This window comes from Oryctolagus cuniculus, chromosome 3 (genome assembly GCF_964237555.1).
Source record: "Oryctolagus cuniculus chromosome 3, mOryCun1.1, whole genome shotgun sequence".
Classification (NCBI taxonomy): Eukaryota; Metazoa; Chordata; class Mammalia; order Lagomorpha; family Leporidae; genus Oryctolagus; species Oryctolagus cuniculus.
In genome coordinates, this window is record NC_091434.1 from 128599275 (window position 1) to 128626969 (window position 27695).

General features: G+C 40.1%; 1 protein-coding gene across 50 annotated transcripts in view; it reads left to right on the plus strand.

Moving 5' to 3' along the window:
* Positions 1-27695, plus strand: part of CLASP1 (cytoplasmic linker associated protein 1) — a 295826-nt gene that overhangs the window by 192606 nt on the left and 75525 nt on the right. For 13 of the 50 annotated variants that reach the window (XM_051838605.2, XM_051838621.2, XM_051838622.2 and 10 more), the window contains 5 exons: positions 731-778; positions 1260-1283; positions 17959-18066; positions 21085-21111; positions 23032-23199. In XM_051838605.2, coding sequence (XP_051694565.1) covers positions 731-778; positions 1260-1283; positions 17959-18066; positions 21085-21111; positions 23032-23199 — 375 coding nt within the window. The remainder of the gene's footprint in view (positions 1-730; positions 779-1259; positions 1284-17958; positions 18067-21084; positions 21112-23031; positions 23200-27695) is intronic. The other 37 variants (XM_051838612.2, XM_070071075.1, XM_070071080.1 and 34 more) reach the window with 7 other exon arrangements.

The window sequence follows — 27695 nt, forward strand, 5'->3', positions numbered from 1 at the left end:
GTGTGGTAGGCACGTTATTAATTGGAAAGATAAATGTTCTGAAATATTTATTCAATCAGTCTTTTTGTTTTCTCTGTGGAAATACCTCTTAGACATATATTTTGATTACAAAGTAACCCAGTAGCTCACTTTATTTACTATTCTAACTATTGCCTGTCTTGTAGGAGTGCTTGATGTTATACTGACAAGTCATCATTGAGTAAGGGAGAGGTAGTTACTTCCTCCTAGGGTGAATAGGTTTGTTAACTTTAGTTCAGTTTTTAGCAACTCACCTATGTTTCCACACGTTTGATTCCACTTTACTATTTGTAGTTAGTGTTTGTTTCATGCAGTGCACTCCGCTGGACAACCAGCCTTCAGAATCCTCAGTAGTCTTGACTGTCCCCTGTGCATGTTTGGGAATGTTTGGATGTGGACCCTGCAGACTTCCCATGGTGCTAGTAAAGCCCCCAGGCCCTTTGATCTGATGATAAAGAAAGGACCCTTCAGAAGTCCTGACAACTTTTCAGCCCAATGCTGCCTCTTCAAAGAACAAAAGAAAAGTGTTCAGGGTCTCGTAACCATTTCCTGAGAACCCTTCCTCTGCTTTCCTTGATGTATCTTAAAACAAAACCAATGCCCTTCCCCCTCCTCCCCCTCCACCCACACTGAAATATTTGTTATGATTCTTCACATGACACCTGTATAAGAGAGTAGCACTAAAGCTGATGATCCTTTTCCAAACTTCTAGAATCCAGACACATGAGGGAAGACATGGAGTACATAGGCCTGGACGCAGGTATCTGCTCAACAGCTTCTGCTGCTGGACCTGTAGTGGGATAGGCCTTGCTGCAGCTAGCTTCTCTGAGCTTCCTACTCGCCTCTGCCCTCTGGGTGACTCTTTAGTATTTTAAGTTTTAGTCTCCACCCCCCACTATCCCTTCTGCTGGTACTTTCTTCTGAAAAACAAACAAACAAACAAACCAAAAAAAAAAAACAAAAAAACCCAACTCTTAAGAACATGAGGGTTGGCTGAAACAAAAGGCAGCCATCTCTCTCTGAGCCGCAGCACTGCCCTGGGTTGACCATCATGCTTCGTTTTCCAGAAGCAAAACCATTTCTACTCGTCTTATGCTGAGCTAATTTCGGTATGAGACGCACTTACTTCACACTCTTGCTTTGCTTTTTTTAGTAGCTAATAACATTCTGCTTTTTTAATTTTTTGAATGTTACTAACTGTTCCCTGTTATCCCTTCCCTTGTTTTTTAATTTGCTTAAAGATGGTACTGCCACTAAAGCGGAGGGTAAGCGGTTTGTTTCTTGACTGAGGTGTGTCTCACTTTCTCTGCTCTTCTGTTCTCACCGAGTGTTGCCCAGTGCCCACTTGTCCTCCCGAGGTCCCTGCATGCAGTGTTGCATGCTGTTTCCCCTCCTCTCTTCTTCATTCTGTCTCCACTGGAGGTTTGCTGGCCTCTGCCTCAGCTCTCCTCTGCCTTTCTTGTCCAGTCTCTGTTCTTGTGAGTTTTGGCCTTGACGTATGCTGTGCGTGGTTTTCAGTGCTGAGCCCACACTCTGGGAGGAGCATTGATGTCACCTTGTGAGCTACTGTCCCTGTGGCCGCCTGACTTGGTGTTTCTGCTCCTGCAGCACCACTGTAGCTTTGGTTTCCCTCTTTACTGTTGTGCTTGTGTGGGCCTCAAGATTTGCTTTTCCTGTTTTCAAAATGAATTTCAATGTCAACTGTTCAGATCAAAGACTGGTAAAATTTTCTACCAAGTAATTTAAAGAAATTTTTACAGATATTTTACTCTTCCCTAAAGGTACAACTGATTTATACAATACCATTTTTATTTGTATTGTTGACATGAGCCCCATTCATTCATTTACACTTACTCATCAACTGTGTGTTAAATGCCTTCCAGGTGCCGTGTTTGTACTGTACCCCAAGGATATAGCATGGTGAAAGAAAGAATTTGGATATCCAAATCCACTGTATTGTCTTTTTATGACAGTCTCAAGAAGCCCTTTCTGACTTTGCATTGCTTTTTGCATTCTGGTCATAGTCATTTCTGTCTGTGTAGATTTTTGATTAGCACATGCTACACAAGCTCATCACTTTGCCAAGTCTCTTCATAGAAAACGTGATGCTGCTTCGAAGAAGTGAAATTTAGAGGAACTCCGCCGCTTCACATAGTGGCATAGACCCTCCAGACCTCAGCACAATGACTTAACAGTTAGCCATCGTATGGGGCTAGCCTTAGTACAGGAGACTGGGTTTTAGTTTGATATGCATAGTTTGATTATTTTTCTCCATATGCTACTTCCCAAGACCCATAAAGGGAAAAAAAAATAGGAATGAGAATTTAAACTCATTAATTTAAACGCGTAGTCCCCGAATCAGTGTTTTTCAAACTTATCTCCTTATTAGCTTTGCCTCAACACTCACTAAAAACAAACAGCCATGCATCTTTTCCCTGAAGATGCTCATTACTTGCCAAAATGCAAAGGTGGACAAAGATCCTCGGTCCTCATTTGTGAAAGCAGAAGGCTGAGGCTGATGTGATTGCAAAATTGGCTGCTGGTTTTTTGTGCTCTTTGGCTCGTATGAGTAAAAATTGTGTTTCCTCAGCCTAGAGGAAGGGAAGAGGATTGGGCGACTGGCATGGAATAACACAGATGGAATGGAAAGCAAACACATCATATGAGAAATTAATTTTTTTTCGAGAATGCCCTGATTTTATATGCCTATATAGTAAAATTGAAATCAGCCTGTTCTTTTAGCTGTAGGAAATTTTCTCACTTTTGTTGTTGTTGATATCAGTTCCACAGTCATAAATAAGGTCAGAATTGCACTCTGAATCATGCAGCCGTCTAAGTCTCGCTGGTTCTCTGGCAGGAGAAATGGTGGGATGATCTGTAGGTCCCTAACATTACTGAGAGCCAGATCAGATGATGGGGAAGCCATGTTGGAGAAATACCATGAGTGTCATATCTGTGCCAGGATGGTGCAGGCCACAGTACCACTGGCCCCTGTGGCCCACATGATGATGGAGCAATAGGAGAAACATCCCTGGAGACCTGTCGACGTGACACTTTCAGGCTGTCACTGTTCTGTTGGCTCCAGCAGTGAAACTCAGAGGACCAGTGATGTTGGAAAAGCTGCCAATAGTTATTAGAAAAAGACCACGGGGTATATTATTTAGTGCCTGTTTCCCATTTGCATTTTTGGATTATCATGGGCCTTTTGAAAATTTATCAGTGAGTCTGTTAAATTGCTGTCCTGAAACAAGGAGAAGTAAGTACTTTTATCATTATTAGGCAAATGATATGATTTTGAATCAATAGATGCTCTAAATTAAAAATTCTGGCATCAATGTAGTAACTGAGAAAAGTATGTATAATGCGTTAGGAATTCCTTGTACATATGAAGGAACTCTTCTAACATTAGTGACTGGTTAGAAAATAGCTTATGAAATAACCAAAACTTCAACTTTGGGACAAAAATTTATTTCCAGGTTGTTTTTCAGTATGTTATGTTCAGTGATTTTTGAGATTTAGATGAAGGAAATACTGACATAGTCTACTATCTTGCTCATGAGAAAGTTTAATTATATAAAGTATGTGCTAAATGAATATACTCAAACTTTTTAAAAAAAAAGATTTATTTATATAAAAGGGAGAGTTATGGGGGGAAGATGGGGGAGGGAGGGAGGGAAGGAGGCAGGAAGAGAGAGAGAGAGCGCGCGCGAGTGTGAGCGAGCAAAGCTGGTCTATCCACTGGTTCACTGCTTTCCCAGGTGCAACAGCAGGGAACTGGATTGAAATTAGAGCAGCCAGGACTCAAACCAGTGCTTATAAGGGATGCTGTGCCACCAATGCCAACTCCTCTTTTTTTTTTTTTTCTAAGATTTATTCATTTATTTGAATAAATAGAGTTACAGAGAGAGAGAGAGATAGAGTGAGCTGCCATCTGCTAGTTCACTCCCCCAAAGGCCACAATAGCCAGAACTGGGCCAATCCAAAGCCAGGAGCCAAGAACTTCTTCCGGATCTCCCACACAGGCGGTGCAGGTGTCCAAGGACTTAGACTATCCTCTAATGCTTTCCCAGGCCAGAGCAGAGAGCTGGATTGGAAGTGGAGCAGCTGGGTCTAGAACCAGTGCCCATATGGGAAGCTGGCACTGCAGGCAGTGGCTTTACTCACTGTGTCACAGTGCTGACCCCTCTTTCTTTCTTTCTTTCTTTTTTTTTTTTTTTTTTTTTTATATTATTATCGAATGGCCTTTGGGTGTACAGCTTCCTGTCATACGAAGTTGTAATCAAAGGCCATGCCAAGTAAACTTTTGGTGACTTTGATTATGAGGTTAAAACTCTAGTCTGCTCTTCAGGAAAAAGAACTTAGATTTTCATTAAATTTTACTGAGATATAAAACATTAATGCTATCTATTTATGTAAGACCTGAATTTTGAGTAACTGGCTGTTTTACTCACACCATGGAAAGAAAAAAATGTACATGTTGTCCGTAGAAAGAAGTAAAGGATTGTTGGACTTCTTTTATATCTTTTAAGACAAAGGAAATTGGCCGGCACCGCTGCTCACTAGGCTAATCCTCCACCTGCGGCACCGGCACTCCAGGTTCTAGTCCTGGTTGGGGTGCCGGTTCTGTCCCGGTTTCTCCTCTTCCAGTCCAGCTCTCTGCTGTGGCCCGGGAGTACAGTGGAGGATGGCCCAGGTGCTTGGGCCCTGCACCTGCATGGGAGAGGAGGAGGAAGCACCTGGCTCCTGGCTTCGGATCAGCGCAGCATGCTGGCCATAGCAGCCATTTGGGGGATGAACCAATGGAAGGAAGACCTTTCTCTCTGTCTTTCTCTCTCTCACTGTCTAACTCTACCTGTCAAAAAAAAAAAAAAAGGAAATTAATTGTTTGAGTGGGGAGTTGTTACAGGCAGCAAAATTTACCAGTGATCAAATTCTCAAATTTTGGTTCTATCAGAGATGCCATTTACCAGTACAGGTTGCTTTTTAATTTTTATAATCTGCAAATTGGACAGTTGTTTAAAAGATATTGAACATGTGGAAGACAAAAACTCTAGTGACATGAGTCCATCCAGTGCTTTTTCATTTGCCTTATTCTACCTTCCAAGGTAGGGAAACCTTGCCTGCAAATTAAACCTGTGCATAGCCTTTATCTCCCCTCTTGATGGTCTTTCTGGAAGAAGGACAGTGTGACTGAGAAAGGAACTTTGGCAAAGGAAGTTAAGATGCCATGGGATGCGGATGTTTTTCCTTTATGCCATGAAGTTGGAGGCTTTGTTCTTTTTCTGTTTGCTTGTTTTCCTTGGGTGTGCTGTTCCCTGGTGAGGTTCATTTGTTTGTTGATGCATCTCTTGTCCCTCCTCTCATCACTTTTTTTTTGTCCTGTTGTATAATTATCTATTTCTTTTCTTTATGTCTTTTCCTTATGCTGGCTTTTTTTTTCTTCTTTTACATCTATTTTCTCTGTCACTTAATAAATCATAATATTGAACTGAAATATATTCTTACTATTTGTGCATTTATTGAATAGCTTTCTTTTTCCTAAAGACCACAGAGCATTTTATATCATCTCTGTAAAATACATACAGGCACTTACAGTAATACTGCCTTCTCAATAGAGTAGAAACAAAACAAAAACTGCCTCTCCCTGTAAGGTGAATAGAATATTTATCCAAGTGTAGCACAACGGAGGTCCTTTAAAATTGCATAGCTTCATGCCCAAAAAAGTAACAAACATTTAAAACCAACAAGAACATTGAAAACTGGAGTGACCATCTTGAACTTATTTTTAGGGCAGCCAGAAAGCAAGATGTTGAGCTCACCCAGGGGCAAGTTGAAAGTTGGCATAAGCCAGCATTATCGAAGGGCTGTGGATCCGCAGAAAGGTGGACAGGTGGGGAAAAAAATAACTTTTATCATTGTATTGACATCATGTATGTCTTCACTTTGACTTGGACAGAGGGTAAAAGATTCCTAATATTTGTGACTAGTTCTCTGGGTGAGTACACCTAACTTGTGGCTTCAGTTTTCATTACCTGTGGTGTCTGGGAAACCCCCAAGCTGATGAATTAAAGTGATATGTGCTTGTTGCCCCCAGAGGTGCTTGACAAGAGCAGACATTTAACTTCTGCAAGATTCCCACAGATTAAAGTCAGCCAAGTACAAGCTCATAATCTAGTTAATATTTTAATGTGAAATGAATTAACATTTTCATTTCCATTTGTTCTTTTTCGAAATGTGCTTAGTCATTCTTAATAGTCTGTTGTTCCTCTTCCAAAATTTCTTTTCCTTTCTTTAAATATTGAGATGTTAAAATGATCCCTGTTCCCAGAATTTTGTGGGAATTATGTCCATCATGAGTGAGAAGCAGTAAAGAAAAAGAATGGACCCCGTGGGGCTGGCATTGTGGTGCTGCTTTTCTTCTGACCAGCTCCCTGCTACTATGTCTGGGAAGGCAATGGAAGAGACCCAAATGTTTGGGCCCTGTTGCCCACGTGGGAGACCCAACTGGAGTTCCTGGCTCTTGGCTTTGTCCTGACCTAGCCCTGGCTGTTGTGGCCATTTAGGGAGTGAACCAGTGGATAGAGGATATCTCTCCCTATCTCCATCACACTGCCTTCCAAGGAAATAAATAAATCTTTTTTTTTTTTCCTTAAAGAATGAACCCTGAAGGACTTAAGGATTGCTACAGAACATTAAAAAAAATCTGCATTTTAAGTGTTTAAAAGAAATAAGAATAGTTTTAGCAATATATGGAAATTAGTAGCCAGAATGGTCTTTCCAATTGATTTTAACATACCTTTGATCTGGAGTCAAAGCAGTGAATCCACACAGTCCATATCTGAACAAAACTGTGAGCCCTGGTGAGTGAGGACCAGAGGTGGCCTTGCCTTGAGGTGCTTGGCTGAAACTTTGAGCCCTTGAGTATTTACTGTCTTGACTGCATAGGATGTAAGTACATTGTCATTGGCAAACAAGAAAATCAGCTTTACTAACTGAAGAGGCAACAGGAAAATTTGCCCATCTTAGCTTTAGTACTGGTGGGAGGAGGAAAGTGGTTTCCCTTGAGAATTTGCAACTATAATGTGGATCTTCAAACATGATTCTGGTTGGAATTTACATTGCCTTTTTGGTCTGAAAAACCTAAATAGATAAATCATTCCAAGTTGACTGTGGATTACCTGTGTCCACAGGGCACTAGTCAAGCAAATATAGATCCTTTTTAGAAGAATTCCATTTCTATCTAGATCTGAAAGAATTCCCCATAAATTTCTAAGAAAAATGATCATTTGGTTGACTTAATATTTAAATAAATAGAAATTTTGGAAAAAGAATAAGAGACTATTAGGAATGACCAAGCAGCTTTTGGAAAAGAACAAATGGAACTTGAAAATGTAATAAATTTAAAGATTATTTATGTGTTTATTTGGAAGGCAGAGAGAAAGAACTTCCATCTGCTGGTTCATTCCCCAGTTGGCTGCAAGGCTGAAACCAGGAGCCTGGAGCTCCATTTGGGTCTCCCGCATGGCTGCAGGAGCTCAAGCTCATGAATCATCTGACACTGCCTTCCCAGGCACATTAGCAGGGAACTGGATCACAAGTGGACCAGTGGAACTTGAACTGATAACTCATATGGGATGCTGGTATCATAGGCAGTGGCTTAGTCTGCACCACACGCTACTTCCTCCCCACCTTTTTTTTTTTTTTTTAAACTGATTTTATTTGAAAGGCATAGAGAAACACACACACAGAAATCTCCCATCCACTGGTTCACTGATTAAATAAATTCTCCTAAGAGGAATTGTAGAGTCAAAGGCATATATGTATGTTTGTGTGATAGAGCTGCCAAATAGCTCTCCCTAGGGACTATTCTGATTTCTCTCTGATTGAAAGCACTCAGTCCTGTACATACCACAATGTTACCAAATTCTTATATTTTGGCATTTAAAAAATATATTTTATTTATTTAAGAGCTAGAGTTATAGACAGTGAGAGGGAGACAGAGAGAAAGATCTTCCCTCTGCTAGTTCACCCCCCAAATGGCTGCAACAGCCGGAGCTGCACTGATCTGAAGCCAGGAGCTTCAAGCACCCGGGCAATCCTCCACTGCTTTCCCAGGCCACAGTAGAGAGATGGATTGGAAGAGGAGCAGTCAGGACTAGAACCGGCGCACAGATGGGATGCTGGTGCTGCAGGCGGAGGATTGTCGCTCCCCCTCTTCGTGGAGGAACGACACAGGACCCTGCGCTGTTCTTTTGTCTGCTCGGCCCTCCCCGGGTTTGCTGCTGGTTCTTCCCGGGTTGGCTACTGTCCCTTCCACCTCCGTGGAAGGGCGGTTCCCCCTGCCACATTCCCCACTTCCGCGGGGGAGCGGCACACCGCCGGCCGGCTCTCTCGGGGGCTGCACAGGTGTTCCTTCAGCTAGATGTTCCCCTTAGATGTTCCTGGTGCATGCCGTCTCTCTCCTCCTTTATAGTCCTCCTCCGCCAATCCCAACTCGGCTGCCAACACGCCGAGTACGCTGCTCTCCTCCAATCAGGAGCAGGATCAGCTCCTGGAGGTCATCACTCAAGTTGGCAAGAGGCAGCTGCGTAGAAGCTGCTTTCTCCTCTCCCAGCGCCATATTGTGGGAGAGCAGATGCATAGAATAAGTCTTAATTCCAGTAACTTAGTCTAGTCCGAGTTGCTCCCCACAGAGGATTAACCTTCTGCGCCAAGGGGCCAGCCCCAATATTTTGGCATTCTTAATATGAACTTAATTCTTCCTCTGAGTCAAGCTGAACACTATTTCATACATTTAGAGCCATTTGTTTTCGGATTATCCCTGATCTTTACCCATTCTTCTGTGGCAATGCAATGTGAGAACTGGCTTGTGCAGTTCTCTAGGACCAATTGTTAAGTTTTCAGAAGTTTTGTAAACTGGCTAATGCCATATCAGATAGCTTGAAGTGGACTGTGGTAGGAATGGAAATGGGAAAACACCACAAATCAGTAGATACTCAACCCTCCCAGCTGATGATAAACATTTGCTATCACAACACTGGGTTGGTTGGATTTTATGATTCCTAGGAGCTATTTGTATGCTAAGGAAATGGGCCCTTTGTGATGTGAATTGCAAATACTTTTTTCTAATTTGTCATTTTTTCTGAGAGGTTGGTTGACTTAGAGAAAAGGTACATATAAGCTATTTACCATGACAAAATAGACTTAACTGTGTGGATCAGTAGAGCTTTAAAAGGTAGGCTGAAAAAACCATAAGAACTTTATGTTAACAGTTTAGAAACAACTTGGGAACCAACGTTGTGGTACAGCGGGTTAAGATGCAACCTGCAATACCAGCATCACTTGTGGACTCTGTTTCAAATCCTGGCTGCACCACTTCTGGTCCAGCTACCTGCTAATGCACCTGGGAAAGCAGCAGAAAATGACCATGGGGCCCTGCACCCATGTGGGAAACTCAGATGGCATTCTGGGCTCCTGGCTTTAGCTTGGCCCAGCGACAGCCTTTTGGGGAGTGAATGGAAGAAAACCTCCCTGTCTTTACCTCTGTCTCTCTCTCTGAAACTCTGCTTTTCAAGTAAAATAAATACATTTTTGCAAAACAAAATAAAAACAACTTGGAACAAATTTCAGGAAAACCCCAAACTGCTTCTTTAAGAAGCAATCAACTTGAGAAGTTTAAGACTTCTCCCTTGATTATTTGAGTCTGTAGTTAAGATTGCATTACTTCTTCGACCCTTTTAAAAAGAAATCAATTAAAATAGAGAAGATAACAACAACAAAAAAAATCCCTGTACCACTTAGTTACTCATATGAGTTATTTTAAACAGTGGCTAATTTCAATGTTATCTAAACTCAAAGACTAGGAAAAGAGGAAGTATTTGCTAGTTTGTGTGGCTGGCATAACCTTAGTAGAATAGAGTATAGATGCTGTGTGTGCAGATACGTAGTCATGGATGTCTTAACCACTTAGATGCAGTCCTGGCTTTCTATTTTAAAAATTCGCTGATGTAGTTCAGATTCAGAGGGAAACTCTTTTATCTCAAAAGCACAAAGCATCGAAAATTCCACAAACGTTTATGACAAAAATTCTTAGCAACTATGAATAGAAATATGTTTTCTTAACTTGTTGAAAGCTCAAACCTATTGTGAAATTCCAGAATTTAATTTAATTTATTTGGGAGGCAGAGAGAAAGAAAAATTGATAACTCCCACCTACTGTTTTCACTCCTCTGAAAGCCACAACACTGGGGGCTGTACCAGGGCTGCAGCTGAGAGCTGGGATCGAGCTCCATCTCCCAGCTACTTGGGCCATCACTGCTGCCTCACAGGGTACACACCAGCAGGAAGCTGGAGTCAGGAGTCACAGGTGGGCATTGTTCTCAGGCACTCTGATGTGGGATTTGAATGTCTTAACTTGCCAGGCTAAACTCCTGCTGCAGAACTTTTTTCAATCTTGTTTAAATCTACAATACCTGCCCTCATTGTAATAAATAAAAAAAGAGAAATGAAAGTAAATAGTTTGAAAGAAATTTATGTATTATTTATAGATGATATTCTATTTAGAGAACTCCAAATAATTACATGAAAATTAATAGACTTAATAAAAGTTAGCAAAATCCCTAGAGTTAAGATCAAAATATAGGGGCCGGGGCTGTGCTGCGCTTGGGACACTGGCATCCTGTATGAGCGCTGGTTCACAGCCCAGCTGCTCTGCTTTTAGTCCAGCTTCCTGCTAATGTGCCTGGAAGGGAACAGAAGATGGCCCAAGTGCTTGGGCCTCTGCCACACACGTGGAAGACCAGGATGGAGTTCCTAACTTGTGGCTTCGACCTGGCACAGATTGGCATTGTGGCCATTTGGGATGATCTCTGTCCTTTCCTCTCTCTGTCTGTCTTTAGAAAATAAATGAATAAATAGGTCTTTTAAAATATGAAAATATAAAGACTAATCATGTTCTGGTATGTCAACAACTGTTATAAAGTATAATTTAACAACATGTGTATAATAAAAGGATAAATAGGTCTTTTAAATTATCAAAATGTAAAGACCAATCATGTTTTAGTATGTCAACACTGTTAGAAAGTATAATTTAATAACATAAATGAGTATAATAAAGCACTTTAAGTTTATAAAATTTTTCTGTGATCTTTAGAAAAAAAATGATCAAACTTTATGAAATGACATTGGAGAAAGCCAAATAAATAGGAAAAATATTAATAAATGGGAAGATAAGTGTTAGAAACCTTTTCCCCTCAGTAACCTTATATTTCACATAATGCTGTTCAGCATTCCAGCACATCTTTCACTGTATCTGTACATGTCTGTGGAGGAGAGCAGAGGGCTTAGGGAAAAGTAGATTTATGATTTCCCTACCAGTTAGCAGGATCTTGTTAAAATGCTGGTGACAACACTGTGGCATTGCACAGATATGGACCCACTGGGCGTCAGAGACTTGCAACTGTGCATGCGGAAGTACTTGGTAAATGTCATCAATAAGAAAGGGCTACTTTGCAAGTGCATTGGAGTATCAATTAGTCATGGGAAAAACAAAATGGGTCTCTCCTGTAACTGTATAGAAAAATCAATCCCATGTCTTCACAACGATGCCATAGATTTTTTTGGCTATATAGTGTTCATATATACATATTTATTTGAAAAAATAGGGAATGATGAACAGTGGATTGAGAATTGTATTAAATGTTGGGGGAAGGTAGAGGATACAAGGGGGTTAGCAAAGAGATTTTTTTAGTAGTAAATTTAAAATAAGAAATTCAAACTTTTTAATAAAATTGTTCTATTTATTTGAAAGAATTATAGAGAGAGACATATCTTTCTACCTGCTGCTTCACTCCCCAAATGGCCACAATGGCTGGGCTGGGCCAGTCCAAAGCCAGGAGACTGGATCTCCATCCGGATCTCCTGCCTAAGTAGCAGAGGCTCAAGTATTTGGACTGTCTGCCACTGCCTTCCCAGTCACATTAGCAGGGATTTGTGTCAGAAGCCAGGACTCAAACTGATGCTCGAATGGGATGCCGGCATTGCAGGTGGCTGCTTAACCCCCTGAGCCACAATGCCAGCCCCAAATTCAGGTGTTTTTGATTTTGACTTTGCCTGACTGACTGCTTTGATTGCCTCTTAACTTCTTCAGGAGAACCAAAGGTCTCCACTCATAGGCCAGCCAGCCAGGAACAGGTGTCTACACTAATGGTATACCCTGGACACATTAGTTAATGTCCCAGTTTCTCTGCTTCCTCTTCTGTGAAAGGGTGGCACTTGCTTCATATGTTGCTGTGAGGGTTCTGGGTTGACATCTGTAGTTGTTAGTGGCTTTTAATTTTAGTATAGATTCTCAAATGTAAGTCTTTCTTTAGACTGCTATTAAAATTTTTTGATTCCATTTACTTGGTTTTTAAATGTCATACCTTCTTTTATTGCTCCCTAGCTCGCTCTTAAACCTTTTTCAAACTTTAGGATTTGTTGTTGTGGTGTTTTTTTTTTTTTTTTTTTTTTTTTTTTTTTGACAGGCAGAGTGTACAGTGAGAGAGAGAGAGAAAGGTCTTCCTTTTCTGTTGGTTCATCCCCCAATGGCCGCTGCGGCCGGCGCACCATGCTGATCCGAAGCCAGGAGCCAGGTGCTTCTCCTGGTCTCCCATGCGGGTGCAAGGACCCAAGCACTTGGGCCATCCTCCACTGCACTCCCAGGCCACAGCAGAGAGCTGGACTGGAAGAGGAGCAACTGGGACAGAATCTGGTGCCCTGACTGGGACTAGAACCTGGTGTGCCGGCGCCGCTGGCGGAGGATTAGCCTATTGAGCCACAGTGCTAGCCTAAGATTTGTTTTCTGCATTACTTCCCTGCAGGTTTTGTCAAATGCTTGGGTGAAAGTGATTTTGAGGGTCGTTGCCGCGGCTCACTAGGCTAATCTTCCGCCTTGCGGCGCCGGCACACCAGGTTCTAGTCCTGGTCGGGGCGCCGGATTCTGTCCCTGTTGCCCCTCTTCCAGGCCAGCTCTCTGCTGTGGCCAGGGAGTGCAGTGGAGGATGGCCCAAGTACTTGGGCCCTGCACTCACTTGGGAGACCAGGATAAGTACCTGGCTCCTGCCATTGGATCAGCGCGGTGCGCCGGCTACAGCGCGCCGGCTGCGGCGGCCATTGGAGGGTGAACCAACGGCAAAGGAAGACCTTTCTCTCTGTCTCTCTCTCACTGTCCACTCTGCCTGTCAAAAAAAAAAAAAAAAAAAAAAAGGAGATCAGAGGCAAGATGGCGGAATAGGAAGGGAGCACACTGATAGTCCGGGGAGAGATAGTTTAATAAAAGTGGAGATACTGCAGGTTCAAGGAAGAGTAGGGGAGGAAACAGCAGAAGAAACTCTTCCAGAACGCGTGATTCACAGCGGACCTGTGTGGAGAGCGTGGGAGCCCACAGTTTGGGACACCAGCGGCAGACTCAACACACCAGCGCTGGAACGCAAGGTGAGCCGAACCTCAATAGCCCGAGACACCGGCAGGCAAGCGGAGAGAGACTAGAGGGAACGACCCCAGTGGGGGAAAAGTTCACCAGGCTAGAGAGAGAGAGAGAAAAAAAAAAAAAAAAAAAAAAAAAAAAGTGACTGGTACGGACACGGGTTTCTCTCTCTCTGCTCACCTCTCAAGGGCGAGCAAGACAAAGAGCAGGCGCCATCTTGGACATACGTCATAAGCAGAGCGACCTCAGGTCTGCACTGGCCCTGAGCCTAGCAGAAAACCCTGACTCTGGGCGGGGCGAATTAACAGGAGATTAGGACCTAGTAAATTTGTGGTGCTACTGAACTGAGACTGTGAAAAAAGAGACGGTGGGGGAGAGAACTCACGGAATTCACCTGAGTACTCTCCAGAGACGCTACAATTCCGTAACTTTGGCAACCCAGTGGGAGACTGAAGGAGAATTTGAACCCACTCTGAGGGCCAAACAGATTCCCTGTGTGGTCCTTGGGAAAGAGCTTCCAATCTCTGGCTCCTGTGGGTATATCATTTGCCTGCTAACTACCTCCAACTTCGTTCAGCTGTGCGGAATTACTTCCCTTTTGAATCAAAAAAAGAAAGAGAGAGAGAGAGATTTACCACTCCTAACCTGGGAGTGTCACCTTTGGGACACCAAACAGAGCTCTCAGGCCACACCCATCTCAAGCCCTAAGGCTCCATCAAAAACAGATAGTCCACTTAATCTAGAGTCATAGTATAACAAGAAAAAGCACCACAGTGAAGAAACCAAATATCTCCAATATGCCAAATAACAAACGCAAAAACCAAGGTAATAAAAACAAGGAAGTCACCATGACGCCCTCAAATGAAAAAGACACCCCAATTCAAGATTATGAAGATGATGACATAGAAGAAATGCAAGAAGCAGATCTCAAAAAATTGATAAGAACATTAAGAAGTTCTCAAAAACAAATTCTTGAACTACATAAAGCCTTAATGGACAAGATAGAAAATCTCTCTCGTGAAAATGAAATATTAAGGAGGAATCAAAATGAAACGAAACAATTAGTACAACAGGAAACTGTGATAGTGACTGAAGTGAAGAATTCAATAGATCAAATGAAAAACACAATAGAGAGCCTTACAAACAGAATGGGTGAAGCAGAAGAGAGAATATCGGACTTAGAAGAGAGAGAACAGGAAAGAATACAGTCAGATCAAAGAAAAGAAGAGGAAATTAGAAATCTAAAACATATTGTCAGGAATCTTCAGGATACTATTAAAAAACCCAACATTCGGGTTCTAGGAGTTCCTGAAGGCATGGAGAGGGAGAACGGATTAGAAGGCCTTTTTAGTGAGATATTAGCAGAAAATTTCCCAGGTTTGGAGAAGGACAGAGAAATCCTAGTACAGGAAGCTCACAGAACCCCTAATAAACACGACCAAAAGAGATCCTCACCACGACACGTTGTAATTAAACTCTCCACAGTGAAACATAAAGAAAAGATCCTAAAATGTGCAAGAGAGAAACGTCAGATTACTTTCAGAGGATCGCCAATCAGACTCACTGCTGACTTCTCATCAGAAACTCTACAAGCTAGAAGGGAATGGCGAGATATAGCCCAGGTACTAAGAGAGAAAAACTGCCAGCCCAGAATATTATATCCTGCAAAGCTATCATTTGTGAATGAAGGTGAAATAAAGACGTTTCATAACAAACAGAAATTGAAAGAATTTGTCGCCACTCGTCCAGCCCTGCAACAGATGCTTAAAGATGTGTTACACACAGAAACACAGAAACACGGTCATCAGTATGAAAGAAGATAAAGGAAGGAAACCTCACAGCAAAAGATCACAGGGAATTCAAAGCATATATTAGAACTTATCTTTGGCAAATGGCAGGGCAAAGTTACCACTTTTCATTAGTCACATTGAACGTTAATGGCCTGAACTGTCCAGTTAAAAGACACCGATTGGGATTTGCTTTTTAACCTGATGCAATTTTAAATGATGCTTAATTTTGTTTTTAAATTTCAAATCCTAGCTCTTACCCATACATGGAACAACAATCAAATTGTACATGTAATTCGCCACTTTGCTACACTAACATTGTTCCAGGGGTACTTATGATGTACTTTTGAATTTTCTATACATGCAATAATGACATTTGCTAGCAGTTTTATGTCTTCCTTCCCAATATGTATGCATTTTGTATCCTTTCTTTGTGTTACTGCACTGTCTAGTAATTCCACCATAATATTGAAAAGTAGTGGTGAGAAAAAGACACTTCCCCCTTTCCCCAACTTAAGGGAAAACTGTCCAATTTCACTATTAAAGCTGGTTTTGGTAGATATTCTTTATCTAGATGAGGAATTTCTCTTCTGTTTCTTGTTTGCTCAGTTTTTTTATGCCAAATATCTTCTACAAAAGTTGATGTAATCATTTAACATTTTTGCAGTTTGTGTAGTATGTCCAATTTATTGATTTTTTAAAATGCTGACAGCCTTGCTTACGTGGGATAAATACCACTTGCTTGTACTACATAAAATTGTTGGATGTTACCTATTATTAAAAAAAAAAAAGAGATTTCTAAAGGCAACCCAGAGGAATCCTTAATCCAGTTCTTCATTAGAAGAGATGTGCAATTCGGGACATGCTCAAGCTGACTTACCTCAAACAGTAGAGTTAGAAACATACCAGGAGATTCCAATTCAATCCCATCAAGGTGGCATGTACCAATGCCATCTCACTAGTCCCAGTGATCAATTTCTGTGCACAATTGATCATAATGATAGGACTAAGAACCAAAGGGTTCACATAAACAAGAATAGTGTCTGCAAATACTAGCTGATAGAATAAAAAAGGGAGAGAACGATCCAACATGGGAAGCGAGATACACAGCAGACCCATAGAATGGCAGATGCCCTAAACAGCACTCTGGCCTCAGAATCAGCCCTTAAGGCATGCGGATCAAGCTGAAAAGCCCATGAGAGTATTTCAGGCATGGAAAGCCAAGACACTCTGGGGAAAAAAAAATGAAAGATCTCCACGAGTGAGATCCCAGTGGAAAGAACGGGTCATCAAAGAAGGAGGTACCTTTCTCTGAAGGGAGGAGAGAACTTCCACTTTGACCATGGCCTTGTCTAAATATTATCAGAGTCAGTGAACTCAGGGGGCTTCCATAGCCTTGGAAACTCATGACAAGAGCCTAGGGTGATTACTGATGCCATAAACAAGAGTGTCAATTTGTTAAGTCAACAACAGGAGTCACTGTGTACTTACTCCTCATGTAGGATCTTTGTCCTTAGTGGGTTGTACATTGAGATTTAATGCTATAACTAGTACTCAAATAGTATTTTTCACTTTATGTTTCTGTGTGGGAGTAAACTGTTGAAATCTTTACTTAATGTATGCTAAACTGATCTTCTGTACATAAAGAGAATTGAAAATGAATCTTGATGTGAATGGAAGGGGAAAGGGAGTGGGAAAGGGGAGGGTTGCGGGTGGGAGGGACGTTATGGGGGGCAAGCCATTGTAATCCATAAGCTGTACTTTGGAAATTTATATTCATTAAATAAAAGTTTAAAAAAAAAAAAAAAAAAAAAAAAAAGAAAAATGCCAAAAAAAAAAAAAAAAAAAAAAAAAAAAAAAAAAGAAAAGAAAAGAAAGAAAGAAAGTGATTTTGAACAGTGTTGGTGGAAATTCAGATTGTGTCTTCCTTGTGAGATTGCTATTTTGAGGCGTGCTGTGCTCACTTGTAGCCACAGAAGCCCTGTATTAAAACATAGGTTTAATCCCTATTGCATTTATCTAATATCCAATGATTTTATGATTTTCAGTTCATTTTTATTCTTAGTGTTTCATGAATTTCATAATTGGGGCTAACAGATTGTTTCTGGCATGGCAAATTGTTTCCTAACTGTATGTAGCCCTGAACTATCTTTAGGCTACCATTTCTCCTGGGTACTCTGCATTTTATTATATCTACATCTTCTACAGCCCAAGAACCTGTTATCCACATACTTTAAAATAGAAAGTACTACATATCAGATACATTTGTCCTCGTGGGAGCTGTGTCTTTAGTTCATTGCGAAGTTTAAAAAGTGAGGCTTTTGTGTTTTGTTGTTTTTTTTTCTATAGTATTTTTTCTTAAAATAACAGCACATACTTTCTTTTCTGTTTTTTTTTTTTTTAATTTGATTTGTAGACAATAAAGAAAAGTTAATCTGGAAAAAGTGGAAAACTCCTCAAGTGGCTGTCACCATGAAAGTATGCTATGCTTAAGTAATTGAAAGTGAAGCACCTGCGGGGCCCTGCCCCTCCACAGGACACACATGTGCATACTGTCCGTGGTGGGCCTGGTGTGGGGAAGCCCTGGTGCACACAGAAGTCCTGCTTCCTGCGTGGTGGGCTGTCTTCCTCAGGAGGTTGCACTGACTGGAAGTGTTACGGAAACCCTGTTCTTACTGTGTCCTCCAGGTCGTATCCGCACGAGACGGCAGAGCTCTGGGAGTGCCACCAACGTCGCTTCCACACCCTCTGACAGTCGGGGCCGCAGTCGCGCTAAAGTGGTGTCACAGTCTCAACGTAAGAAGTGCATTTTATGCTCTTGGTTACGTTAATTTTTATTCAGCAGACCATTCTCCGATTAAACGTTTCACAATATTTACATTGACTATAGGAGTAAAATCACTTGTGTGTGTGGTTCTGAGATACTGTGAATAATCTTATTATTTGTTGGGTATGCTTACAAAATGGAACATTTCAGGCACATTTGTGACTCCTTTCCAGGTGGTTTAAATTTTGTCACTAAATGTTAAATATTAAAATGTAGTTTCTGCCCAGCTTTGAGGTCTCTCAGATGGAAATTTACCTGTTCTGTGACCCATTTTTGTGTTGCTAAGGAGTCCCTTTGATGTAATTTTAGAGCAGTATCTGGGCAGAAACCTATTAATGCTGAGTTTTCCCCATTGGTAACTAAGTAAATCCATGGAAAGCTTTCCCCTTGTAACCCTCTGTTTTAACATTTGCAGCCTGCCCCTCTCTTCTTGCCAGTGTGGGCCCTTGCTTTCCTAGCTGCCCTCGCTTCCAGAATTGCTTCTCTGTGTCTGTGAAGTCAGTTGGTCTATGATCACTCTCAGGATCCAACCTTTATGTCTCACTGCCGGCTACATGTGACTGAGTGGCCTGTTTCCTCTCTGTGCATGCCATGGAGCAAAGCTGGATGAGCTGAGTGTAGGAGGGAGAGTCTTGTCCCCAGGAGCTGCACAAGTGCCTCATCACAGCACTCTTCAGCTGTCTTGCATCTGCCTCCTTGGTGGCCCTAGAGCGATCTGACCTGTGTAGGGAAAGTGCATTCAGTCTGCAGACAAACCTTAGGATGCCTCCTACTGTTGAGAATGCCTTCTCAACTCCTTCTCAGTTTAGATTTTTTCCATGCCCCTTTGCTAACTATCATCCAGTGTTAACCAAAGTTCCATTCTTTCTGCAGAGTGGGGAGTCAGGCATGTTGCTGCCCTTGGCAAGATTGTAGAAACTCCTAGGATATAGGTTGTACTGGGCAGTATGATACACTGCAGGTGTGGGCTTCATTGTCCTGTTCACCTGGGTTTGCATCCTGAATTCGGTGTAATGTTGGGTGTCCGTGTCCACTTAAGAACATTCAGGAAAAAAGGCTAGGGATAGGTTTACATGGTGAGAAATGTAAGTGAGGGTAGACGAGTCCATTACAACCAAGATTGCCCTATCTACTGTAGAACTCACCTGCATTTGCACTTAGATCTAGGGTGCAGGTACAGCCTAGAAGCTTCTGCCCCGGAAATAACACCCTGGCTCTGGATATTCTATTTAACAGCAGTGATCTCTGCAGACAAAGAAGGATAAAATGCTCCACTCATAACCTCATAAACATGGGCTACTACATTACTACTACAGAGTGCTTGACAGAGGGTGCTCAAGTCTCAGGATCTAGGTCAGTTTGATGAAACACATCAAATAATACCTGTCTAAGCCTTCAGCTGTGCAGTTACTCGCTCCTATGGAGGCTGAGGGTGGAGCAGTGTTTCACATTTCTTTGCATCTGCCATCGATAGGCATGGGCTTCTGCACAGTTTCCTGCTGTAGCTGGGTCAGTGTTGTATTAAACTTCATGTGTTAACCTGCTTAGGGGGAGGTAAAGATCTAAGTTCCTTCTTTAGTAGGGATGAGGATGATAATGGAGTTTTTTATTTTTTTATTTTTAGATTCATTTATTTGTTTGAAAGAGTGACAGAGAGAGAGGGACAGAGATCATCCATCCATAGATTCACTCCCCAAATGGCTGCAACAGCTGAGCCAGGCCAAAGTCAGGAGCCAGGAACTCCATCTAGGTCTCTCACATGGGTAGCAGGGACTCAAGCAGATAATGCAATTTTAATTCCTCATCCTTATAAAATACTGTTTTTGACCTTGGAGCTTCACTTTCAAAATTCTTTTACTTTACTCACCAAATTATACTCCAAGGAGGGGAGATACACCAAACACTAGCAAATTCATCAAGCCTGCCCCTTAAGCTTATGTCTATAAATTAAATATTTAAAAAAATATTTTGATAAGAGGTAAACATAAGCATATTTGTTTGTATTACAAATGTAGATGTAGTAGCACTCATAGTCCTGGTTTAATACTAAAGTAGATTTTGTTAGTATTAGAACTTCTAATAATGGGCATATTTCAAGTTGTGTTTTTTTTTTTTGTTTTTTTTTTTTTGTTTTTTTTTTTTTGACAGGCAGAGTGGACAGTGAGAGAGAGAGACAGAGAGAAAGGTCTTCCTTTGCCGTTGGTTCACCCTCCAATGGCCGCCACGGCCGGCGCGCTACGGCCGGCGCGCTGCGGCCGGCGCACCGCGCTGATCCGATGGCAGGAGCCAGGAGCCAGGTGCTTTTCCTGGTCTCCCATGGGGTGCAGGGCCCAAGCACCTGGGCCATCCTCCACTGCACTCCCTGGCCACAGCAGAGAGCTGGCCTGGAAGAGGGGCAACCGGGACAGAATCCGGCGCCCCAACCGGGACTAGAACCCGGTGTGCCGGCGCCGCAAGGCGGAGGATTAGCCTAGTGAGCCGCGGCGCCGGCCCATATTTCAAGTATTTGAGAATTAAGGGGCATCATGGGACATTGAGATGAAACTAGTTAGTAGCAATTTTTCTCAAATCATTGATGATTATAGTGAACTTCGGTGAAGCAAGCACTGTTAACATCGGTAGTGATACACAAGTGAGTAAGTTACTACCACTTCTCCCAGGTTGCTCAAAGCCGAGGGCACAAGGTGTTCTGGAAGGGCAGGGGCTTGTTTTACTCTAGTCAGCATCTCCCAAGGCCTAACACTGTGCCTGACATACAGCTTCATAAATGTTTCACAAACAGATCTGAGATAATGGTAATCTATCATGATAATATAAAGTAGACATACGTACAAAGTAGAGTAGAAGGAACAAGTCACAGGGAAAATAGCTATCTTGCTAATGTGTTTGTGAACCAAGACGTTTGTGTTGCATGCTGACCTTTTGTATTGTGTTATTGTCTTTTAATCCACTTTTTGCCTGTCCTCTGGTCTGCTCTCATAACCAAGGATCCAGATCTGCTAATCCTGCTGGTGGTAAGCCGTTTCTCTTCTTGACTTTTGTTTGTTTTGCATTCTCCTTACCCCATGGTCCTTGCACACAGTATTAACTTCTCTCTTTACTATGAGCTTAGTTAATCTTCCTGTATTTTTTTCTGTATGATCAGATTCTGGAGTTTGAAATGGATTTCTTTTCCCCTTTTACATAGATTAATAGTCTATAGGCTCAAATTTTGTGGCCAAATTAATACATTGTGAGAAATTCTTCATGGTACTGTGTATTACTAATTTTTACAATGATTTTCACTTCAAATTACAGTTAAGTCATGTTAAAGTACTCATTTTTGTTAGTGGTGGCCTAAGTGATCCATTTGAATGATGATACTCAATATATATATATAATACACATATTTTTAAGGTATTTATATTTAAGAGGCTATGTAATTTCAGTGTAAATGTTGTTTGAAATATTTTTCCCTTCTGATCATCTTATTCTGGTTCCTGGTAATGTACACTTTATATTTTGGGATTTTATAGCCTTTTCTGCTTAGGAGATGATCTGAGTAAATGACTGCCATTTGAGTGTATTGACACTCAACAGTTTACTGACTTGGTTTCACAAACAATAGTTGTGTAGTTATCTAGGTACTTAGCTATTCATAAAAATTCTTAGCCTCATTATTTGTTTGTAATTTTCAGATCTATTGTTTAATTCTGAGGCAAAGTGATCATGTGATTTCTACTTTTAAAGCTTGTTTTGAATTTACTTTGAGGCGTAGTAATATATGTGTGTGGGAAGGTGAAATTGTTGTGTGTTTATATGTGAGAGTACGTGTGTGCATATATGTATGTGTGTATGCAAATACAGTCATGCAACAATTAACAAAAGGGGATATATTCTAAAAAATATGTTGTTAGGCCATTTCCTTTGTGTGAATACCATAGCGTGTACATATACAAATTATACGGCCACAACATCACTAGGCAATATAATCTTACAGATCAATTGTCCTATATGCAGTCTTTCGTTGACTTTAAAGATTTTATGTGTTGCATGACTCCATATACATGTATATGTATATATGTATATACATACAAAAATGCGTACGTACATACTTCTATACACCCATAAATACACAATTTTGACTGCTTGCTTTGTCAATTGCTGTGAGGTATATTAGTCTTTCATTAGTTAAAGGTCTATTAATACTTACTGCTTTTTTCATTTCTCCCTATCTTTTTGTCTTTTTTATACCTTATATTTCAAAGCTATGTTGTTGGGAGCATAAAAGTTTGCAGCTATTAAGTTGGTGGACAATTATTCTTTAATCAATATTAAGAATACTTATTTGACCTTTTAAAATGCTATATTATGTTGTTTTGTTTTACAATGTTGTTTGACAGTTATATACTTTACTTTCATTTATTTTTTAAATCAACCCAAGAATCTTTGTCTTTTAATAGGTGAATCTAATCCATTCACATTTATCATGTTTACTGATATTTGAGTCTATTCCTACTCTGATTTTATTTGCATAGTTTCTAGTTTTTTGTTTGTTTGTTTGTTTTTTTAATCCCTCTCCCTTTTTTCTTCCCTTTGTTACATTAAAGAAATTTTCTCAGGTCCATTTTCTCCAGCTAATGTATAAGAAATTTGTTACATTTAGATTTCTGCTCTTCCAACAGAAGTCACACTCAGAGTGTTTAACACACATGCTAAACAGCTTCATGGTTTCTTATAGAGATTTGCCATGGAATCAAGAGGTCACTTTTGGTTCTCAGCTTGCTCTTTTGAATCAGAATTCTGTGTTCATTTTTGTCCATCAGTAATTCTTTTAAGTCCAGAAAGTCTTTTGTGATACTCAATATTCTATTATGTTCCTACATCTGAAAAAAATTCTGAAATATTATGATTTATTCTCTGATTGCCATCTGTTTTTTTGGCTTCATATTTAGCTGGCAGCCGGTCAAGTTCCCCAGGGAAATTGTTGGGAAGTGGTTATGGTGGACTTGCTGGGAGTTCCTCAAGAGGCCCACCTGTGACATCATCTTCAGAAAAACGAAGCAAGATTCCCAGGAGTCAGGGATGTAGCCGAGAAACAAGTCCAAACCGAATAGGATTAGGTAAGGATTCTCAAAGACTTTGGAATACTGTTCCCTCCTTGATCATAATTTTGATTATAGCCTGTTGATTGTGTGTAATGTAGGAAATGGAGATCTGTTTTTGAACTGAGGATGTTGCTTTGCCTGTGATAAAAAATATTTCGCTTTTGCTTTATATATATATATATATATATATATATATAACCGTATGTTGAAGTTTCAGTTAGAACTAAAAATTATGGGATTTACATTGAAATTGAAGGCAAGAAATTACATCATTGTAGGCTTTTGTGTTCTACAGTCATTTTTCAAAGCATTGGAACTGTGAAAATTGGCAGGATTTTCCCCTCACAATTAGAAACGATGTTGCCTTTTATTTTCCATTCACTAATTAGCATTGAATAACCATTAATCTATATGAATTTTCAAAAGAAATGTTGATATATTTTGATATTGATCTTCTGTAACCTAACTGGTAAAAGTACTATAAAAGAATATGTTTAATTATTTTTTGACAGAAAGAAAGCTAGGAATTGATGGGAATCAATGTAATATTGATTTATGTGTTGTAGTACTTAGTTTCTTTGTGTGTACAGAATCATATGAATTTCTCTCAGCAGCTTAAAGACCTTTTACTATGTTAAAATCTAATCCAAACTCTGCCTATTTAATATAAAAGTGAGAAACCTTTTGTGATATAATGCAAAAAAGTCATAAGTTCATACTCTTTATTACATCTTTATCTACTTGCTAAGGGTAAAAATGTATTACTGTGAGATCAGAATACTCTCTCTTTAAGTCCTGTTTGCTGGCCTTTCTCATATGTTCATCTATCTCGGCAATTTTTACTGGGAGGTCTACTGTAATGTAGCAGACACTTTATTAGGCCTGAGACTTAGAAGGTAAATGAAGCAGATTTTGTTTATGACTTTAAAGAGCTTGTGATCTGCTGGGAAGAGGTAGAACTGTGAAATTGAATAAAAGGACTATGACAGGGTGCTGTGAAACCACAGAGGAGGGAGTGCCTTGGGCTATTATTTACCCCATCCTCACAGATTTCCTTCAAGGAGGTGCTGTTTTAGTGAAGTACCTGGTGGGATTAGTCAGGGTGAGGAGATGAGGGGAAGGAATTCTAGGGTAAGAGAAGCATGTGCAGAATGAGCCAAGCGAGGTGGAACCACAGATAATTTATTTGACTGCAGCAAAGGAAGTTTATGAGGGTGGAGTGAGAGTCGAGGGTAGAAGGACTGGTAGGTCTGGCTCAAGAAAGTCCTAGAAGGCCCTCTGGAGTTTTGCAAACAGGGGGCAGTTATTTGAGAATAGATAGGGTTTGGTTTTAACTGATATGTGCAAAGCAAGTAAATGTGTTTGATGCTTTTGTTAATTCTCCATGATGACGGCTTTCTGTTGGCAATATATGCATGCATGGTCTCTTAGCTGACAGGTTTTTGTGGATGTTGATGTGGATACAACCAGAGGAAACACCGTGGCTAGAAATCTACATTTCACATTGAATGCTGAAACATCTCTCTTTGAGTCTGACTTTGGAAAATACACTTGATTTTAAATCTAGGTGTGAGGTTTCTGCTGTCATTTTTCCATAGGTAATTATTTTCACTTTGTAGGATGTATGTTTGAAATACCGGTTATTTTTTTTTAACAATTCTTTTCTATTTAGGGATTTTACTTTTTGTGTTTATTAAAGATGCCATATTTATTTTTATCTTGAAGTTGAGGAATAACCCAACTTCAGTTTTCTGATGTAATTCTTAAGATCTGGTGTTCCAAGGTCTCAATTAGGAAGTTTGATTTGTGTAGAGACAAAGACAACATCTATCAATATTTATAAGCTTTTTGTGTTTTGGTAAAGATTTATTTATTTACTTGAGAGGCATAGTTATAGGGAGAAATAGGGAGAGACAGAGAGGTCTTCCATCTGCTGGTTCACTTTCCAAATGGCTGCAACAGCTAGAGCTAGGCCAATCCAAAACCAAGAGCCAGGAACTTCTTCTGGGTCTCCCATGTGGTTGCAGGGGCCCAAGCACTTGGGTCATCTTCTACTGCTTTCCCAGGCCATCAGCAGGGAGCTGGATGGGAAGTGGAGCAGCTGGGACTCCAACCGGCACCCATATGGGATGCCAGTGCCACAGGCAGATGCTTAACCTACTATGCGACAGTGCCACCCCAATATTTATAAGCTTTTAAAACAGATAGTATGAGACATCGATAAGAACTGAAGAGGAACTTGTTTATTTCCAAAGAGCTCTTATTTGAAATATTATTTTGAAGAAAGTTATCTCCTTGTGCTCCTTAAGAGGATTAGTTATGTATTAAGCTTTGGTAGTTCTGATTAAAGAACTATAGATTTCTGCACGTTGTAGAATACACACTTTCAAATAAATATATGCGTAAGGTATATTTGTCCATTCATTCTGATAAGACTGCTTAGAGATTTTTGTATTAGAGGGTGGCAGATAGGTGAGCACTTTTCAGTAATAGATTATTTTATTAGTGTGATAATTTATAATATATAAACCTTTGTGTCTGAATAATTGGCTCATTGTTTAACAAATTAAAATATGATATTTAAAAGTGATGGGAACATCTTTTAGGAATGTTTTCTGTAATCCTTAACCAATACAGTGTTTTAGTGATAGCTAAAGTAGGTTTGGAATTTGCACTGAGAATTAATTCTAGTTATTGACAAATTATGTTTGGTTCAATTACGCCCCTCTCCCCTTTTTTTGATTAGAAATGGTATTTCTTAACTTTATTTTAAAAATGATGCCAAGGCTGTAATTCTTTGGCATTCAAGATGTCTTAAACAAAAATGATGTGTAATTCCTGTTGGATAACACAGAAACAAAACACATGGCTGCTCCTTGTAAGCTATCCAACTGAGTAGGGAAATATCTGTAAATTTTTTTTGTGTGTGTGTGTTTTAAAGATAATACTTTATAGATAATAAAGTCACATAGACAGGTAACATCTACAATGATTATATTGCAGAAGTTTGTCTTTGGTTCCCTTCTTCTTCCACTCATTTATTGAAAGGAATTTATAAAAACACACTTGACATTTTTGCATCTTATGTTCTGTGGCTAATTCATTTAAAATGACTTTGATTTTCTGGTGAAATTTATTGAAAATACTAAACATGAATAATAAACCATTTTAACTGTGAAAATAGACAACTGTGCAAGACCAAGACGTGAAAATGTCTATGCAAGAGGTTGTTACACATGTCTACCTTCTGATCATTTTTGTTAACCTCTTGTACATTTCATTTTGTTGAGTTCTGGCTGGATCCTCCCTTAAAAGGCAAAAGTCAGGATTATCATTAAAACACTGTGAAGGTAGAATGGAGTATCCATCAAGAAATGAAAACCAATGAAATGGTTTTTCAAGGCTTCTCAGCATGTTGGTTGAGCATAATACTCAGTAGTTACCTAGGAATACTGTTTTGGGAAATTTCAGATGGCAAGTGTGTTTTTACCAACTCTTCTCTTTCCTGTGTCTTCTCACTAACATGTTCTCACACAGTATGTTCTTTTTGGGCACTTGATAAATAGACAAGTTGATTTGATTCCTTTTTTAATTTAGTTTTTGACTACCTAGTCAATTAGTCATTAAAAATCTTTTAAAAATATTCCTTGTAGATTAGTCTTTGGAAGTTTTAGGATAAGTAAGTCAGTGTTTTTCCTCTTGTATTTTGAATTACCCAATATTTAAACTGTTCTATCCAGTATATATACCTTAATGAGATTTGGGGCAGCCATGGGTAGGTTTTCACAAAACTGTAAACAGAAAGAGTTCTTTTTCCATATGCTGCTACTAGCCATATATTAAAGGAACCAGTCAACATGAATGGATGAGTCAACTCTGGATGAAATACCAAGAAAGTAAACCTGGTTAACAAATTTATGTACACTGTTACTTCAGATCATACCTGTTTGTCACTGTTAATGTTCTTTATTGTCTTCATAAAGCAGACTCAGCCCAGAACATTTATTACTCATTGCTATAGCACGTATGAGTATACACATTAAGAAAGGTAGTTGGGGCTGGGTCAAAATGTACAAGTAATCAGACAAGAACTACTAAGAAAATGCTCAATTAAGCATACACTTAAAAACTATCACTATCAGAACTTTTTTTTTTATTAACTATTTGTTTTGGAGCAGGCAGTGGAATGAGACAAGATTTTCATATATGCTATTAAGTAAGGAGCTTAGAAGTACTTAGGTTTGTGCATTATCTCACAATACTTTTCTCTGAAATGACAGATATCTTTCTTGTTTTGCATTTTCCAAAAGGGAGGCCAAAGAGGCCAAATGGCTGGACCAGTAAGCTAGCATAGACTAGAGTCTGGGATGTGGCATTGGTCCTCTGAAGAGATGCGTTGCTTTTACAGTCTAGGAAGCAACTCCATGTTGGGGTTGGTAGATACTTCCTGGTTTCCTAAGGGTTTAATTTAGCACCTACTACGTTAACCCTCATTGTGGGAGCTGTTTAGA